The following is an 18,163-nucleotide window of genomic DNA, read 5'->3' on the forward strand; positions in this document are numbered from 1 at the left end:
AGACACCACTGAGGTGCCTGATCTACAGGTGTCGTCCTCCACCGCATTTACGTCTCCACAGTGCAGGAGATCATGCAGCGCTGAGAGCCTGGAAACACTATTGTTCATCTTGGCCTAAATAGCAAAATTCTGGTCATAATGGCAACATAAGTTCACCCCAAGTCTATGAGAGGACAGACCTCTGGGTACACACCCTCGGGGGAGAACCTCATCCGCGCCAGAATCCAGGCTTTCTCGGGTTCCTTTGCTTGCAGGTGTATTTGCCTCTCACCTACCGTCTTCCTGCTCAAACCACTCTTTCTCTTAAGTCTGCGGCACAGTTAGGATCCTGGTTCAATGCAAATCTGTCAGATTCACATTCCCACCTTCCTGGGAGGTCTGCCTATTTGCTGTGTGAACTGAAATTCCTTTGTCCTCTGAGCCTATGGGCTCTTCAACATTGTGTCAGTGGCATCCGGAGACACCGCCCTGAGAAGGATCTTCTTTACCATGGAGGCCCTCTTGGTGCCTGGAAGGCCTCCTGAATGGGAACCAGGAGGGCCTCTGGACAGGGTCTGATGACACTGTACACAAGGGTGAGGACCCTTGAGAGTCAAACGCCCATCACAAGGCAGTTACAGAGAAGTGACCCACCCCACTCCCCAACTAGGAAAAACAAACCTCTCAAGTTGTTTGGTGACATGAAGTGTTTCAAAGAATGGGTGTGGATTTGGAGGAAGGCAAGCATCAAAGGTCACATCCGGGACCTGAACGGCTTGACCAGGCTCTGGCGACAAGAACTGGACACTTTTGGAAACTCAGGCTTGGATGAGTGCAGATGATCTGGTGTCTTCCTGAGGTCTCTGCCTCTCTCCTCACCCTCACACCCAATCCGCCTGTGTGCCCAGCCCTGGGTTGCACCCTGGGGACAGAGATGTGAACTGAGTACAGCTTCTGCCCTAGAAAAGCAAGATCACTGGTAAAGGGGACACAGATGGTAGCTCCAGCCAGAGAGAAGAGGGCTAATCTGAGGACATGCTGCTGGAGGGTTCATTTGTTCCACAAATGTTTATTGAGCGTTGAATCTTTTCCAGGCACTCTTCCCAGTAGAGAAACAACATCTGGGGAACAAGACCCCTGTTCTCATGAGCTTCTTGTTCTACAGGGATGCGGGGTGGTTGGTGTCAATCAATATGCAACCAAATAAGGTGCCAGCACCCACATTTGGCTTTGGATAGAAGTCAGCTGCAAATACCCCTTCACCTTGCGCCTGGCCCTGTGAGATACCCAAAGGAAACATTTGACAAACATTCTAAATGAGAAGAGAGGAAAGAGGTAACTCAGTGCCAGGGGTCTTGAGTCTCTCCACCCCAGCCCTGCAATGAACAAAACACAAATGGAAGTAATCCAATCAACTGATACAAAGATGTGTACACATGTGTGTGTGCATACATTTGTCTGGTGGAAGATCTATGCATTTTTCTTCTGAAAATAAATATCCGAAAAAAACTACCCTGGGAACCTGTGACTCTAGAAGCTCAGAGGCACTGAGTCATAGAGATGGATGCCTGAGAACGGGTAGTAGAGGAGAGGTTAGGGCACTAATGTAAAGAGCTGCCTAGTGCTGCGCTGGAAGCCTCACCAGCAGCCCGGAGAGCTTCCCGGCACACAGCAGTTCTAGGGATGGTTGATTATTAATCTGGGGTTGAAGGCCAGTCCAGCGCTGTCCCTGGTCACCACACTGATAACTGGACTGGACATCGCTGAGGCACCTGCCAGAGGCCTGGGCTGGAGGGTCAGCTTCCCTGCCACTGACTTGTCTCCAAGGAAGCCCTAGTAAGTTATTTGTGGAAGAAAGAGGTAAGGGCCTGGGTCAAGAGACTGGCCTCTTGACTGGATCCTGGTGAAGTCCAGGTAGGGGTTTAGAGGAGTCATCAGGTCCACCTGGGGCCTCTCTTTCTCCCAAGCAACTGGGAGATTTCTTTATCCACTTGGCCATCAGCAAACTAAAGGGTGGTCTTTGCCAAAGTGAAGAATAGAAGTGGCATGTGTGTGCCAGCTATGGGTACAAGCCCTGACTGTGTCATCCAGAGCCAATTCAGTGCCATCAGAGGAGGTTCAAAAAAGAGACAAAAATGATAGAAAGAGGCAAGTTGGAGAAGGACGTGATCAAGAAAGTTCCCTTCCAACTGGGTACCTCTCAATGCGTCCTGGAGGAAGGGAAGGGTTGAGGGATAGAGGTCGGGACAGCAAGGGCAGATGCAAGGGTTGGGCAGCAAGAACCAGGACACTGGGATTTGAGGCTGCAGCAGAGCAGAGGGAGAGTCCCATGGGGTCCCGGCTGCCAAGGTCCTGGAGGAGGGGCCAGCCTGGACAAAGGCTGGAGGGGACTCTGACAGCTGGGTAGGGGCACAGAACTGGGGCTATCTGGGCAGACTCTAGGAGGGAGAGCAGGAGCTGAATCCCTCCAGACTCAGGCTGAGCAGAAATTTCAGAGCCCGGGTGATGCCTAGCAGAAATGGCCTCTCGGTGGAAGATCTCAAACCAAGAGCTGTCTCATCTGGACAGGATCAATCACCAAAAAAGGTCCTATTCTGAGGGTTAGAATCCTGCCTTAGAGCACTCTCGGTCCCAATCCCACAGCCATTTGGCTGTCACAAAATAGACATTATGCAAGACAGTCTACAGGTGGCTGGAGAAACAGGGGCCACTCTGAGGACAGCCGGGACCCAGCATGTCAAACAGGGAGTTTTAGAGGAAGTGAGAGGAAGGGGAGCCGTAGTGGCTCCGGCCAGTCGTGCTGGTGCTTGAGGAGGTGAGGCTGCATGTTCGAGGCCAGCCTGGGCAGCATAGGGGGCTCTCATACTGGAAATGAGAGAATGGAACTCAACCACTGGATCCATCTCAACCAAGTCCAGCCAAGAGATGGACCTTGTGGGACCTCAGGTCACCTGCCCCAGTCTGAGTCCAGCCCTGCAGCCCACAGGAAAGGAAGAGGAGGGAAACCATGGCTCCTTTGGCACTTCAGAGAGAAATCTGAGAAATCCAGGGGCCAAAGCTCACCCGGGCAATGAGCTCGCTTCACCTTTGTCTGGGCTGCTGGACACAGGGCTCATGGAAAATCCTCGGGCCCTGTGGGCTGTCAAGTAGGAGGTGCTTAACTGCTAAGGCTTGTGCTAGCAGGAGCTCTGGGGCCCGAGGGAGAACGGGCTTGTGTTCATCTTGCGCTTGCCTCTGTTTTAGCACTGATCTAACTCACATTTTTTACCTGCCTGGTAGTCTAAAAGTCACTCAGAGCCAGGGGTTGTGAGGGTCCCCTCTGTGTCCACTGTCCCCGGCACTGTGTCCAGCACACCACAGTGAGTAGCAAATGCTATTTAAACACAATGGGATGAAATTCCCTCCTTCACTTTCTCCATCCCAAGGTAAGGACCATGTTCCTGTTTCCATCACTCCCCGTCCTTCTCCTGTCTGTGGTGACAGCTTCCTGCTCAGAAACAAAAGCCTGTGAGGATGCCCAGAAGACCTGCTCCGTGATCACCTGCGGCGTCCCCGTCACCAACGGCACCCCAGGCAGAGATGGGCGAGACGGACCCAAGGGGGAAAAGGGAGAGCCAGGTCCGGGACAGGCTGCTGTGGCTTCCGAAATCTCCACCTCCAGCAGGCATTCAAGCAAATCTGTGCTTGAACCCCCCACACGAGGGTTTGAGCACAGACTTGGGGAAGTTCCCCTTTCTGCAGGCCCCGTGCTACACTCAGAACAATCCCTGTAGAAGGCCATTGCCTCCAAAACAAAGCGGCTCGCTGACTGTCCTGGATCCCATATTTCCACACAGGGACTGGGTGTGTGTGGTTGTCCCTGTAGAGGGGGTGTCCTGCCTGTTTAGGGAGCTGGCCTTGGTGCAGGCCTTCCCCTGGGATGCCGGGGAGTCTTCCTTCTTTGAGTTACCTCTAGCTCACTGGCTGTCCTGGGGTGAACACGAATGGAGTATTGAGCTTTTGGGGAAAAAAAAGAATGAAGGACAGCCACTGGGTCATTTTTCCTTTGTCTCGCAACAGGTCAAGGGCTCAGAGGTTTGCAGGGCCCTCCTGGGAAGTTGGGGCCCCCAGGAAACGCAGGGCCTCCTGGAATTTCAGGGCCAAAGGGCCAAAAAGGAGATCGCGGAGACAATTCGGGTAATGGGCACAACTCAGCATGGGCGGCCTGGGGCCCCAGGGCCTGGGGAGCTAGAGGGCTAGCTGGGACATCCCCTTCTCCTGCTGCCTCATGGGGAGATGCGCAACTCTGCTTCCTGGCCCTTGGCCCTCTCGGCTTTACTTGGGGCCTGAGGGGATTCCCATAGGTGTGCAGGTGCAGACATTCAAGCTGTGTAGGGCCATTCCCTCGTCAGGCCCTTTAGCAGATGGGCCCTGGGTTTTCTTGAGCAGAAACAGTCCAGTGTGCGCCTCTCCGGGGTGCCAGGGAGGAAACAGGCCCTTTAGGGGATTGGATTTACGTCCATTGTCACAAAAATGGCAGGCAAGTGGTCTGCCTTTTAGGACCCCTGGGTGCTGAAGAACATCACAGCAACTTAGTTCAGAGTAAAATAGAGCAAATTCAGTAAGAACAAAAGAACAATGACAGCTCACTTACTCGTATTTGTCTACCACTGTCAAAATAATAAAGGTATTTAAAAAATGTATCTGGAATGAGAAATGAAAATGAATGACAAAGAAAAATTTTCAAAAAGAAGAGTAATGAGTTGAGTGTTTTCTTATGAATTTTCACAATACGACACTATGAAAGTCTTATGTGGAGATAGGGGTCAAGGGTTGAAGTTCCAGGTTGTGAAGGATGCTGAGATATAGCTGAGAAGCAGGAATACGGTCATTTCCCCGCCCTTTTTTTCTTTTGCTTTCTTATTTTTCTGGAAGAAGCATTCTTCTTAGTAAGGCACTTTGTTTTTTTCAGAATGCTCCACTCTCCAACTTAAGGTCTTCTCCATAAGTACCTTCTCCCTATTGCTTTGCAGTTGCTGAGGCTAAGCTGGCCAACTTAGAAAGACAGATACAGAGCCTGAGATCAGAACTGGACCACGTGAAGAAGTGTGAGCTTTGTCTCTGCCCATAATGTGTTCTTGGCTCTCACTCTGTTTAGAGCACTCTGGGTTTGGAGGAGGTGGGAGGAGAACTAACTTCTGAGCACTTGTCCGACACCAGGGCCTGTCGTGGGTGGCATTTTCCCGTAAGAGGGTTTCATTCAATCCTCTCAGCAACCTCAGTTGTGGTTGTTAAGGTTGCTTTATTGACAAGTGAGGAAACCGAGGTGTAGCAAGTGTTGGTGACTCATTTGACGTCACTCAGCCCGGAAGTCGCAGAGGAAGGGTTGGATGGAGGTCTGTCTTCTCTGAAGTCTGAGCTCCTTCCTTGGCCTCTACTGTGCTCAGATGTCTGTCCCCGCCTCCTCCTTATCCTGGTGCCCAAGGCTGCAGTGAGGCCCAAGACTGTCTCCCTATGTGCACCTGTGCTGGGGCAGATTTTAGAAGATGCTTTTTCAAGGAGGGATATCCCAGGGGAGTGTGGGCTGTCTGCAAGGGCCGGGACGCCCCTTCCCAGGCTCTGCAGCTGAACCCTGCTTCCTGGCCAGGCTCTGTCCTGAGCTGCTTGGGCACGGGGCGATTTTTCAGAGGTCTGATTTCCCAGGGATCTCGGACTACTCGCCTACTGTCCTGGGCTGGGCTCCAAACCCAGTCAGCCTCACCCACCCTTTGTGATTTCAGTGCAAGCCTTCTCCTTGCGGAAAGCATCTGGGAAGAAGCTCTTCGTGACCAACGGCGAGCAGATGCCTTTTGCCAAAGTGAAGGCTCTGTGTGCTGGGCTCAGGGCCACAGTGGCTGCCCCCAAGAATGCCGAGGAGAATAAGGCCATCCAGGATGTGGCCAAAGGCGTTGCCTTCCTGGGCATCACAGATGAGGTAACTGAAGGCCAGTTCATGTATGTGACAGGCGGGAAACTGACCTACAGCAACTGGAAGAAGGATGAGCCAAATGACCATGGCTCGGGGGAGGACTGCGTGATTCTCCAGACAGATGGGCTCTGGAATGACATCTCCTGCACGTCCTCCTTCCTGGCCGTCTGTGAGTTCCCCGCCTGAAGAGGGGTGCTCCTCAACCCCCTCCTTGGCTCCCTGTTGAACTCTCTGCTGCTTTAGAAGAGAATTTAGTGCTGGTTTTCCTCTCCCCTGTGTCGAGTCCTTCCTTCATGTGGATGGGAGGAAAACGAAGGGGATATATTTGAGTGTGGGGTGAGGACGGGAGAAGAGGCTGGCTGTGGGGCACAAGGGTTCTGGTTCAGCCCATGGCAAAGGGGACCCTCTCCACTAGGAGCACAGTACTGGGTCAGAGCCTACCATGGAAAGGACCACATCTGACTCTCTTATTTCATGTTGAAGACACTGAAGCCCACTAGAAGGATCCACTGGGGCTACACTTGGGTCAGAGTAGGCCACAGATCCCAGCCACTGAGAGATCTCCTTCCTTTTCTCCAAGAGTTGCCACTACTGGACACGTAAACTCCTTCCGTGGCGACCCCAGACCTCCCTGGGACACAGGCATCGTTTCTAGTTGTTCGCGAGCTGCGCCAGACAACTTCTCACTACCTGGCTATAAGACGTGGCAACCTCCCGCAAGGGCAACAGATGTGAGTCCTAGGAATCCTCTCACTCTGCCCATGTGGCCGGTGGTCTCCCTTTAGTCACTAGGGTGACCTTGAGGCCAAAGGACAGCCTTTCCTCTTGCATCATTTTAGGAGGCTGACTCGATATTGAGGTGTGTCAGCTGCGTGTAAGGAGGCGAAGTGTCACGAAGGGTATATGCCCTTCTCCGCAGATCTCATGAGTCTCAGCCCCAACCCCTACCCCAGTCTCCCCACCCGCCCAGCAGCCCCTCCCTTCCCTGTAACATCCTCACCTCATTATAGGTCAGTGGGACCATCATCAGTACAGACAAGAGGAAAATCATCCCAAAGGCGAGCTTCATAGCCTGTGGGTTAAATTACGTGGCCCAGCTGGCCGGCAAATTCAGTCCACCTTTGGGGCAGGCTCCTGATGCCATCGAGGCCCACTGCATGCGTGACCATGGCTGCTTTTCAGCTATCTCAGGGTGGATGGATCTGAAATGACATAGAGCCCGTGCAGCAAACTAAGAGAAGGGAAAGGATTCCAGCCCACTGTATGCCATTCACACAATGAGATGGAAAATATTTCATGACTAGGCTAAGGGCCACTTTAACTCAGTGAAAAGTTTTAGTTCATCTTAGTTTTCTATTTTACTTCTCTTCATATCTGAACTACCAGGAAAACTGCCTTATGGTTGGTAAGTGCTTGATGAATATTTGTCAAATGGGTGCATCAAAAAATTACACAGAGACACGTGGGTTGGAGCCGAGGGAGTGAATGCCAGGCACACCTTCTCCCCAGGTGTGCTGCATCTGTGGGACTATCCGGGCAGGGTGGGGACATGTGAAGGGCATTGGGACCAGCAGGGTGAGGGTGGTAGGACCTGTGTCCTTGGCCTTGAGCCTACATAGGCAGCTGCATCACCAAATTTTCAAATCCAAAAAACCCTTCTACAGGAGCCGCACTTGGGGTCAATGAGAAGAGTATTTCTGTGACATAGAGCAAAATAATTAACCGCTTCCAATGCAATCCAGCCTGCTTACTGAGGGACTAGGAAACTGGTCAAGCTTTAGAAGCACATATGAAGCCATGGTTTAAGGCAAATAGAGAAAGGAAAGGCAAACCCTTTAGAGGGAGAAAAGACACACATACAGTGACCCAGAACAAAAGAATGACCATAACCAAGCATGAATGTTACACCTGAATGTTCTCGCAGCCAAGACGAAAACGAGAAAGCTGGCCGGTGATGGTTATATCATTCTTCCTATTTTATGCTAGGGAGGGTTGTCATGGTCAATGCTGAGATGAATGCCCCCTTTTCCACACTGTGCATTAAGGATAGTATCTTCAGCCATGAAACTGTGGAGCATGCAGTTATGTTCTTCTGAGGGGTGGTTTTCCAGCCTGCAATGACTGCCCCTCAGTCAGGGAAGTGCAAAAAATCGTGCAGGGCAAACTCCAATTCTTCCATTATCCTTTCAGACCACTTCTCTTTACTTCCCTCTACGGGGCTCTTTTCCTCCTAGCTCTCTCAATCCCTACCGCCTCACATCCCTGCTCTAAGAACTTTTCATGACACCGATGCCCTGTCCTCCGCCCCAGCTCATCAGCCTCCTCCCCTGCCCCCTGGCGCTTTGAGGTTCTTTGCTGATTCTCTCCTCTCGGCTCACCTGGCAGGGCGTGTACACGCCTATTTCTATTTGGAGATAGAAATTCTATTTTTATTTGAAGACGGTAAGGAAGATTGCCATGGTCAGTGCTTCTGGATGGGTCAGGCTTTGTTGTCTCCTTGAGCCCCTCTCTCTAAATGTTATCTGCTGCCACACTATTCTTCCTTCCATCTGAAATTGAGACAGACTGACTCTCTGAATTCATTTCTCTGTTCTTATTTGCAAGCAATGGGAGCCTGGTGTGAGTTAGTTGGGGAGAAGGTGGAGTTAATCTGAAGAGAGCACGGTTCTCTTTCTGCAAGAAAGATGCCAAGAAAAACAATTTTTAAAAAAGATAGAGGATTCTCAGAAAAGTCCAAAGGTAGAAACCTGCAGTTTATCCAGGCCTTCTAGGACCTGGGACAAGAGGAAAATTTGGTTAGACCCGCCGAACAGTCTCCCTCCCTCCTGCCCATCCTACCTTCCTCCCTCTCCCTCTTCCTTCTTTCCTCCCTCCTTCCTTCTTTCCCTTCCTTTCTTCCTTCCTCCCTCCCTTCCTTCCTTCTCTCCCTCTCTCCTTCCCTTCTCTCTCCCTCTTTCTCTGTCTGAAGGGCTGAGGGCACACAGCTTCCTTTACTAAGGGACAGACAATGATTGACATCTCTTGCACAGGGGACCCAATGAAGCCACACACTTCAAGGACAGGCCTGAGGGGCCCCAGGCAGCTCATTCCCCTGAGACTGCAGGAGCGGGGGTGACTGTGAGGAACCTCTTGAGATCCGCTCTTTGTTCGAATGGAGTAGATGTCTCTGCCATTCATTTCCCATGTTGGTTCTTGGACCGTGTAGCTGGCAGGCTTCTCCTAGCTGCGGTCCTAGCTGCAATCTTCCTTTGCTGCCTCTTGCATGGAGTAAGAACCTGAAGACCATGCTCAGAGCATTCCTGGAAGGGAAGCTGGTGGTCAGAACTCTGTGCAGCCTGGGCTTTGCCTTTGGGTCATGTCCAGGGGAGAAGAAGGCCTGGGTCTTTGTGCACTATGTTAGGGCTGAAAGAGAGATGGCTTGGTGGGTGGGAAGTTCAGATTTTGGGAGCAGGAGACAGGAGTTTCAAGTTAGCTCCATGACTAACGTACTGAGTAGCAGGTCGGTTTCCTGGGCCTCAGTTTCCCTACCTGTAAATAGGTCACTAAACACTTCTTTCTTCTAAAGCTTAATGAATCAATTGTCACACACAAGTCCAGATTGTAGGACCCAATTCATGAGCAAAGCTGCAGGATCTGAGAACTGTTTTCAGGTTTTTTGTGTGTATGTTTTGTTTTGTTTTGTTTCAAGACAGGGCCTTACTCTGGCACCCAGGTTGAAGTGCTGTGGCATGATCACAGCTCACTGCAACCTCAACTTTTTTTCTTTAATTATACTTTAAGTTCCGGGGTACATGCGCAGAACGTGCAGGTTTGTTACGTAGGTATACACGTGTCTTGGTGGTTTGCTGCATCCATCCCCTCCCCCCATCTACATCAGGTATTTCTCCTAATGTTATCCCTCTCCAATCCCCCCACCCTGTGCCCCCTGCTAGCCGTCCCCTAGTCCCCCAGCCCCCAACAGGCCCCAGTGTGTGATGTTCCCCTCCCTGTGTCCATGTGTTCTCGTTGTTCAACACCCATGTAACCTCAACATTTTGGGCTCAAGTGATCCTCCCACCTCAGCCTCCTGAGGAGCTGGGATTACAGGCATACACCACCATGCCCAGCTACTTTTAGTATTTGGTAGATATGAGATTTCACTATGTTGTCCAGGCTGGTCTCGAACTCCTGAAACCAAGAGATCCCCCCACTTTGGCCTCTCAAAGTAGTGGGATTACAGGTGTGAGCCACTGTGCCTGGCCGTTTTCAGTTTTTGTTGACTCAAAATTCTGTCCAAACTAATTATGGGCTAAATATTTACCAGTTATTTCTAAATTCTACAGAAGCCAGCCTGGGTAAATTAGAATGACAAATATACCTTTGCCTCAAGGTGGGAACTTCGGGTTTGAATTATGTCTGCAGAAATAGAGGCATAGCAAGTAAAATAACAATTTCCCTCCTGTGTCAAGAATGAAAACAGCTACCACAGCTTGTGACACTCGAGGCCCAGTCTCCTGGAATTGGAGGGCCTTGTGCCTGCAGGACACTCTTCAGAGTCTTACAGTTCCGATGGCGTCACTTTAGCCAAGTCCAAGCCAGAAGATGGGGAGTTGAGGGATCAGCTAAGGGCCCAATGTTCACATCTCTCAAGTCTTTCTGCTGGTGCCAGCCATCCTCCCTTCTCTGTGGCTGTCGGAGGGGGACCAGTGCCAGGGGTCACAGGCAGTCCCTGGACTTGCCCTCTGTGTCACAGCAGAGCTTCTAACCTGGAAGGCTGTTTGTTTGTCATTATGTAACTGATCTGTGCTTTGGAGCCTGCCAAAGCTCAGGGTTTTTCCATTAACTGAAAAGGGATTGGATGTTGTCAGAGGACCTGGGCTGGAGATGTCGGGAAGTGGATTTTGTAAAACGATGTAGTCCTGGTCATCCTGAGTGGCTGATGGCTGCTGGGAAGAGTGGAGGAGATCAGGACAGTGGACCATCTGGGAAAGCATGCTCACAACTCTGGCCGCCAATGTGTGAAGAGTGGACAGTGTCCCCAACTATGAACAGTGGTCTGTCCAGCAAACACAGGTGCATGTTTCAAAGAAGTAGGGTGCATGCAGCCACTTATTAACCAAGCAAATGCCTTGGTCAACGCTAGCCGCCGCCAACCCACAGCGCAGCCTGCCCTGCCCTGGCTTGTGCCTGTGCCACCTTGTTCATGTCTTCTGAGTAGTGACCAGCAGAATTGACTGGAATGCTTGACAAAATCATAGGCTCTTGTCCTCATTCTGGACCCGGTGAGTGAAACCCTCAGAAATCTGTCATCTTCATGGGGTCCTCAGGTGTTCCAAATGCTTGGCCAGTTTTGAAACCACTGCTCCAAGAAATACAGACACCACAGTGGCTTTCTGCCTGCCACCCACCATACAGGGCAGCCCAGGAGCCTGGAAGCCAGGGTTTCCTTATAGGCCCCTCATCAGGTGAAGGGGGTGCTGCTTAACTGTATAGTGTCAGACCCCAGATAACCTCCCTCAATGGACCAGTGCCCTACTAGTGAAAACCAACTGCTTCCCTACTATCTCCAAGTCTCACTGCTTCCTATGACTTTAGGGAGGGAATCTGGGGTGGGGGCAGCTCTGAGGAGCGTCAGAGCATGCGAGGCACTGGATGCATGAGACTCTGAGGGAGGAACTGTGTGCACATGGGCTTGGGGCTGTTTGTGTGTATTGCGGTGCGTGTGTGAGTAACCTGTAACTCAGGACACTTTGGGGACTCTGCCTGGGGCCTATTAGGCTACCAGCAGAGGATCCAGTGCACAGAGGGATCGGGGGCTCTCCTAGGCCCAGTGCTTGAGGTTCCTGGCATCTTGCCTTTGGGGGTTCAGCCCCTACCTCCCCAAGCCTGTCTCCAGGTCTACCTCAGCATACTCCCCACTAAAAAGCATTGGCTCAGGCTGACCCCAGAGGCTCTGGGTGAGGAGTTGGGCCGCTTGATCATCAACAAAACGTCCTCCATAAAGGATCCTAAGCTGTGTTCTAGGACACCAGGGACTCCACAGAGGTTGAGCGCTAATACAGTACTCTTGCTCTGCCAGGTATTAGATTGTATGTCACCATTCCCCCCACCCCCACTACCCGAGTCCCTACCTGACCACTGAAACTAACAGTGCTCCAACCCCAGTCACCATTACTACACCTCATTGTATTTTTTTCTAACAATTATGGTTATCTGACATCATCTTGGCCATCTGCTCAAGTTATGTCAGTGTTGCAAGTCATTAGGAATGAGGAATCTAGCTGGGGTCAGTGGCTCACGCCTGTAACCCCAACACTTTGGGAGGCTGAAGCGGGCATATCATCTGAGCTCAGGAGTTTGAGACCAGCCTGGGAAACATGACAAAACCCCACCTCTACTAAAAATTTTTCAAAAATTAGCCGGGCATGGTGGCACACGCCTGTAATCTCACCTACTCAGGAGGCTGAGACAGGAGAATCACTTGAGTTCAAGAGGTGGAGGTTGCAGTGAGCAGAGATCATGCCACTGTGATCCAGCCAGGGGCAACGGAGTGACACTCTGTCTCCAAAGAAAAGAAAGAAGTGAGGATTCTGGAATCAGACTACCTGGATTCAAATCCTCGTTCTACCAGTTTGCACCTGTGTGACCCTGGGCAAGTCACATACACTCTCTGTGTGTTAGTTCCCTCCTTGGCAAAATTGGAATCATGACAGTATCCACCTCTGAGAGTTCTTGAAGAAATAGATGAACTGATATAAGCAAAGCAATTAGGACAGCAGTGGCCTGCAATAAATGCCATGCAAACATTAGTCCCTGCCGTTGTGATTAGTACAAGACCATATCACTCACCTCTGCAGTCCTAGTGCCTTGAAAAGAACTGGAAACTGTATACACAGTCAATCAATAACTATTGAGTGAATAATGAATGAATAATAAATGTATGAATCTGAGTCCTCCACCAAGATGTGTGACCCAGATCCCTTCCCTGGATCTAAGCTGGATCCAAGAGAGAAACAGCAGAACTCATTTTGGAGTATGGTTATGGGTACAGCCTCCTTTCTCTGATAATTGAATATCCCTGGCCCAGGCAGCAGTGGCCATGTGCAGCCAGTGCTGTGGCCTCACGCTGCCCTCTGCTGGTTGCCTCCAAGACAGGGCCAGCAAACCCAGAGAGACTCCAGCCCAGCTGGGTGAGTGGTGGGATTCCATGAGCACCTGGTCCGCAACTTCGGATGCTCCTGCTCTCCTCCTCTCCATGATTCTCCAGGTTGCTTCGCTCACTTGGGTATGCTCCCACCCTGCAGGGCCAGGTCCAGATGCACCTCCCACTGTGTGACTGGTCTTCAGCAGGCTGGATCCCGACAGCCCTCACTGCCCAGCAAACCCCTGGAACTGGTGGGATTCTCTGTTCCTTGTCTAGGCATCTGTCTTATTTCCAAGCCTAGAATGTGAGTTCTTTAGGGCGGGACCCATAGGTCACCCCCACACCTCTCTTTGTCTTTCCTTTCACAGGTCTCTGTGTCCGAGGCATTTTCAGAATTCCCTCAAGACAGGACTTGGCTGCTGCTCTTGCCTGAGCCCTGTCGGGGCTGGATTTGTGAGCTCCTCTCTGGGTTCCCTCTGCAGACTTTCTGGGTATCTCTCTGAAATGCAGTCACTTTTCTTTTAGCATCAGCAGGGAAAGAATCTGGACTTTTCTCTGAATCAGATTCTTTTGGAGAATACTACTAAGTTTGTTTATGATTTTCATATGATGACCCCACGTCCTTACAAAAGTACAAAGGTGTTCAGGCTGGGAACCTGTAACTCAGGACACTTTGTGGACTCTGCCTGGGACCCATTAGGCCACCAGCAGAGGATCCAGTGCACAGAGGGATGGTGGGGCTCTCCTAGGGATCTGAAATGGAGATGACACTGTTCTACCAGCTGTCAACCTGTGCACCAACACTGTCCTTGTTTCTTGTTCTTGGGTTTCCTGGGAAGCCAGCTGGTGGAAGCACAGGATTCTTGCAGAAATCCCAAAAGGTGCCTTCACTGGGCGCATGATGAAGCTTGGTGCACCCCTTATTGGGTTCCCTCTGGACCTGCAGGGCAGTGCCCTCTTAAGCCAAGGATGACAAACATTAGCACACATACTGACCCTCTCCTCCCCTTATCTGTACCAGACACAGCTAATCAACTGTCTCCTACACAGCCTAGCAAAGACCCTGAAAGCCATTTAACCTCGCGGTCATTACCAAGGGATCTGAGATGGTGTGGGGTTAAGGACTCATTGTCCAGCCCTCCAGCCCTGTCCAGTGCTCCTGATGTGTCCAGCTTCCTATTCCCATGAGAATCTACGGCCTTGACAGTCACAGAATTACTACCAGAAGCCATACGCCACATTGGATGTGAGACCCTTTTCCCCAGTGAGGAGAGCTCACCTTGACCAGCTGTGCCAACCCTTTCCTGTGCTGTCTGCAAGCAGTTCCTGGGTGGTCATCTCCCCTACACTGGTTCCCAAGCACTCCAAGGGCAGGAATCAGAAAAGGTCTTAAACATTTTGGATTTACTATGTGAAAAAGGTCTGGAGAGTCCAGAGGTGGAAGCTCCCAACCATGGCTGAGATGGAGAAGGCCACGAGAGGTGGTTTAACATCACACTCACTGTTATATGGTCGTGCTTGCATAATGCATCAAGGTTATGAGCTAAGTTCCACATCAGATAGAAAGTAGTGCCACTGTCCTTCTCCTTAGCCAGGGAGCTATAAACCACTCGGAGCTTCAGTGCAAGGAGTGTAGAATCTGACCCCAGGCCACGGAGCAAAAGCGAGGGAAGAATGAGGAGGGATGCCAAATTCCCTGAGTTCTTGCTGCTTTCAATCCTGATCAATGCCTAAAAGAGGTGAAAATGCTATCTCAAAATTCTTTTTGTCTATTTCATGTCTGTGCTCCTTTCTTATCACTACTACTCCGTATGTTGGGTTTTTTCTACTTACACAGATTTATTAATATGTATTTGTCTAATTCAACTCTTAAAAGGTCTGTTTCTAAGATAATTTATCATCTCTATTACTGTTACGTTGTTGCTGTTGTTTTGACACAGGGTCTTGCTCTGTCTTCCAGGCTGAAGTGCAGTGGCACAATCATGGCTCACTGCAGCCTTGACTTCCTGGGCTCAAGTGATCCTCCTGCCTCAGCCTCCCGAGTATCTGGGACTACAGGTGCACACCACCACACCTGGATAATTTTTATTTTAATTTGTTTTGTAGAGACAGGATCTCCCTATGTTGTCCAGGCTGGTCTTGAACACCTGGCTTCAAGTGATCCCCCCACCTCAGCCTCCCAAAGTGCTGAGATTACAGGTGTGAGCCACCATGCCTAACTCACTTCTATGACTGTTATTTGTTTTATATTTCATTAATTTTTCTTCTATTTTTTTGTCCTTCATTTTGTTTTGTTGTTTTAAAAATTTGTTTTAAAAAGATGAACACTTAGTTCAACTACTTTCAGTCCATGTCTTTTTTGTTTTAAAATGTTTAATAATGAAAGGAAAGTTACATATTTCCTGTGAGTATGACTCTCATAGATTTTGGGATACGTATTACTGTTTCATTAGAGGTTTAAAAGTCACTACTAAGATTATGCAGTTTTCACGTATCAGTGCTATTGGCCATTAGTATTTCTCTCTTTATGAATTTCCTCTTCTCATTCTTACGCCATTTTCCTGTTTAGATATTTATCATTTTCTTATTGATAGTCTGTTATGTACACTGCAAATACATAACCATTTTTCTTTTATATTGTGTTTTACTTTTCAGTAGAGAAGTTTTATGTATTTCTTATGTAGTCAGATATATCAATACTATCACTTTGGGTTTTCCTGATAGCATTCTTAGATAGCCCTTTTTCCCTCCAAGACTACATAAATTATTACTTATATTTTCTTCTAATTTTAATTTGTATATGTAATAAAAAGTCTGACTTTACGCTTCCTCTAAATGTTTAACTATTCAACTCAGAATTATTCATTGGTAATTAATTGTTTTCTTCTAATTTTAGCATTCTCTTTTTATCATGCATATAGGATATATATGTGTATACATATATTCATAATTGAGCCCATTTTTAGGCTTTCTGTTCTTTTTCATTATTCTGTCTATTTCTGTGTCAATAATATACAACTTCAATTATGCTAGTTTTATAAAACCCTCTAACATAAGATGGGTCTGGTCCATTCTAATTATCTTGTTTTAAGCAATTTTCCTAACCCTTGAGGTTCATTCTTTCATGAGAGCCTTAGAATCACTTCATGAAATCCTCACAGCTTCCTCCACTCCCTCTTTTCTTTCCCGTGAACGTTTTACAGGGGTGCACTAAGTGTCTAGGTTCTCTGGGGAATCCCCATCCCTTTCATCCTCTCTCTCTTCTCTCAGGCCTTCTCTCTAGCTGGAGGCCGATCATCCCCTTCGTGCCCTGATCCTTCCCTGTGGTCACAGAATGCATTTGCTCAGCCTGAAGTTGTCATCTGACCTTTCAGCCCTGGCCTGGTCCCAGGCACTTACACCTCAAATGAGGTAGTAAGGGGATGAAAAAATAAATATCTAGAAAGGCCGGCAATGAGGCTACTGTGCAATTTCCCCAGATCAAAGGGCCTAGAGACACCTGAAAAACACTTTATTCAGCCCTACAAACAGGACTTACATAAGGACCACTCTGCTCAGTCCCTCCCTGTGGCTCAAAGCTGTTTCAGCCAGGTAGTGTGAGATGGCCTACAGCCTCCTAAGTAAATAGAGGGCAAATATGTTAATATTCAAAATGTATCCAGGAAGGGTACATCCCCTTCCTGCCCTGATCCTTCCCTCAGGTCACAGAATGCATTTGCTTGGCCTGAAGTTGTCACCAGACCTTTCAGCCCTGACCTGGCCCCAGGAAGGGTGGGTTATTGGCATTACAGTAACAACCCCCAAATATCACTCAGGGTCCAAGTCCATTGCCTAGATCCAGGCAAACCCAAGGGCAGTTGTTTTCCATGCATTTGTTCAGGTTCCAGAATGTTTGCACAACAAATTTATTATTATTATTTTTGAGACAGGGTCTCACTCTGTCGCTAGGGCTGGAGTGCAGTGGCGCAATCTCTGCCCACTGCAACCTCCACCTCCCGGGTTCAAGTGATTTTCCTGTCTCAGCTTCCCAAGTAGCTGGGATCACGGGCATGCACCACCACACCTGGCTAATTTTTGTACTTTTAGTGGAAACAGAGTTTCACCCATGTTTGGTCAGGCTGATCTTGAACTCCTGACTTCCAAGTGATCCACCCGCCTCAGCCTCCTGAAGCACTGGGATTCTAGATGTGAGCCATTGTGCCCAGCCTTGTACAACAACTTTATATCTACCAATCTGTCTGCAATCACAGAAGACATGGCAGTAGAAGAGAGGGCATTTCAGAAATGTATACCCAGTCTTCTGCTTCTCCCCAAGAGTGACCCACATCACAGGTTCAGGCCTGCCTTCGAAAGTCCTCTCAGTAAAAGACTGGCAAGAAACAGTAAAACTGGGCCAGGCATGGTGGCTAATGCCTGTAATCCTAACACTATGGGGGGCCAAGGTGGGTGGATCACCTGAGGTTGGGAGTTTGAGATCAGCCCGACCAACATGGAGAAACCTTGTCTCTACCAAAAATACAAAATTAGCCAGGTGTGGTGGCACATGCCTGTAATCCCAACTGTTTGGTTGGCTGAGGCAGGAGAATCACTTGAACCCAGGAGGCAGAGGTTGTGGTGAGCCAAGATTGCGTCATTGCACTCCAGCCTGGGCAACAAGCGGGAAACTCGGTCTCAAAAAGAAAAAAAGAAACAGTATAACCTACCATAGGCCTGCTATTAGCCATGGAGAGGCCTCAGAGTCACAGGCAATTAGAGTGGACAGTAATGAAGACTGTCTTGGTCTCTGAGTGGCTTTGTAATTGCACAGAAGTCTCTCCCCTATTCTCATGGTTAAAACTCTCATCATCCATCCATTCATTCTGAATCCACTTGTTGAGGGCTGCTGTTGTCCATTGCCAGAACAATCCTGCTGTTTACTTACCTGTTATATTAGGGAAGGGCAGGGCTGCAGGATCATGAGGGCATGACTAGCCATATCTATCTTTGTATCAAATGCCTGGATAAATATTTGACATGTAAATTAAGACTGCATTTCTCTGAGAGAGAACTAGTTTCTTTGCTCTGGGTAGGTAAATTGAAAAGGTCAAGTGCATCATTCAACTTGAATTTTAAGG

The 18,163-nt window shown here is 49.3% G+C and overlaps 1 protein-coding gene across 1 annotated transcript; it reads left to right on the forward strand.

Moving 5' to 3' along the window:
- Nucleotides 1-1,698: 1,698 nt before the first annotated feature.
- On the forward strand, nucleotides 1,699-6,197 carry LOC101029843 (mannose-binding protein A-like). Its single transcript, XM_003939756.4, has 5 exons — nucleotides 1,699-1,815; nucleotides 3,405-3,597; nucleotides 4,039-4,155; nucleotides 4,992-5,066; nucleotides 5,739-6,197. The coding sequence occupies exons 2-5, from the start codon at nucleotides 3,414-3,416 to the stop codon at nucleotides 6,110-6,112; spliced, it is 750 nt and encodes a 249-aa protein (XP_003939805.2). The 5' UTR covers nucleotides 1,699-1,815; nucleotides 3,405-3,413; the 3' UTR covers nucleotides 6,113-6,197.
- The last annotated feature ends 11,966 nt before the right edge of the window (nucleotides 6,198-18,163 follow it).

The sequence above is a fragment of the Saimiri boliviensis genome, chromosome 12 (assembly GCF_048565385.1).
Source record: "Saimiri boliviensis isolate mSaiBol1 chromosome 12, mSaiBol1.pri, whole genome shotgun sequence".
NCBI lineage: Eukaryota > Metazoa > Chordata > Mammalia > Primates > Cebidae > Saimiri > Saimiri boliviensis.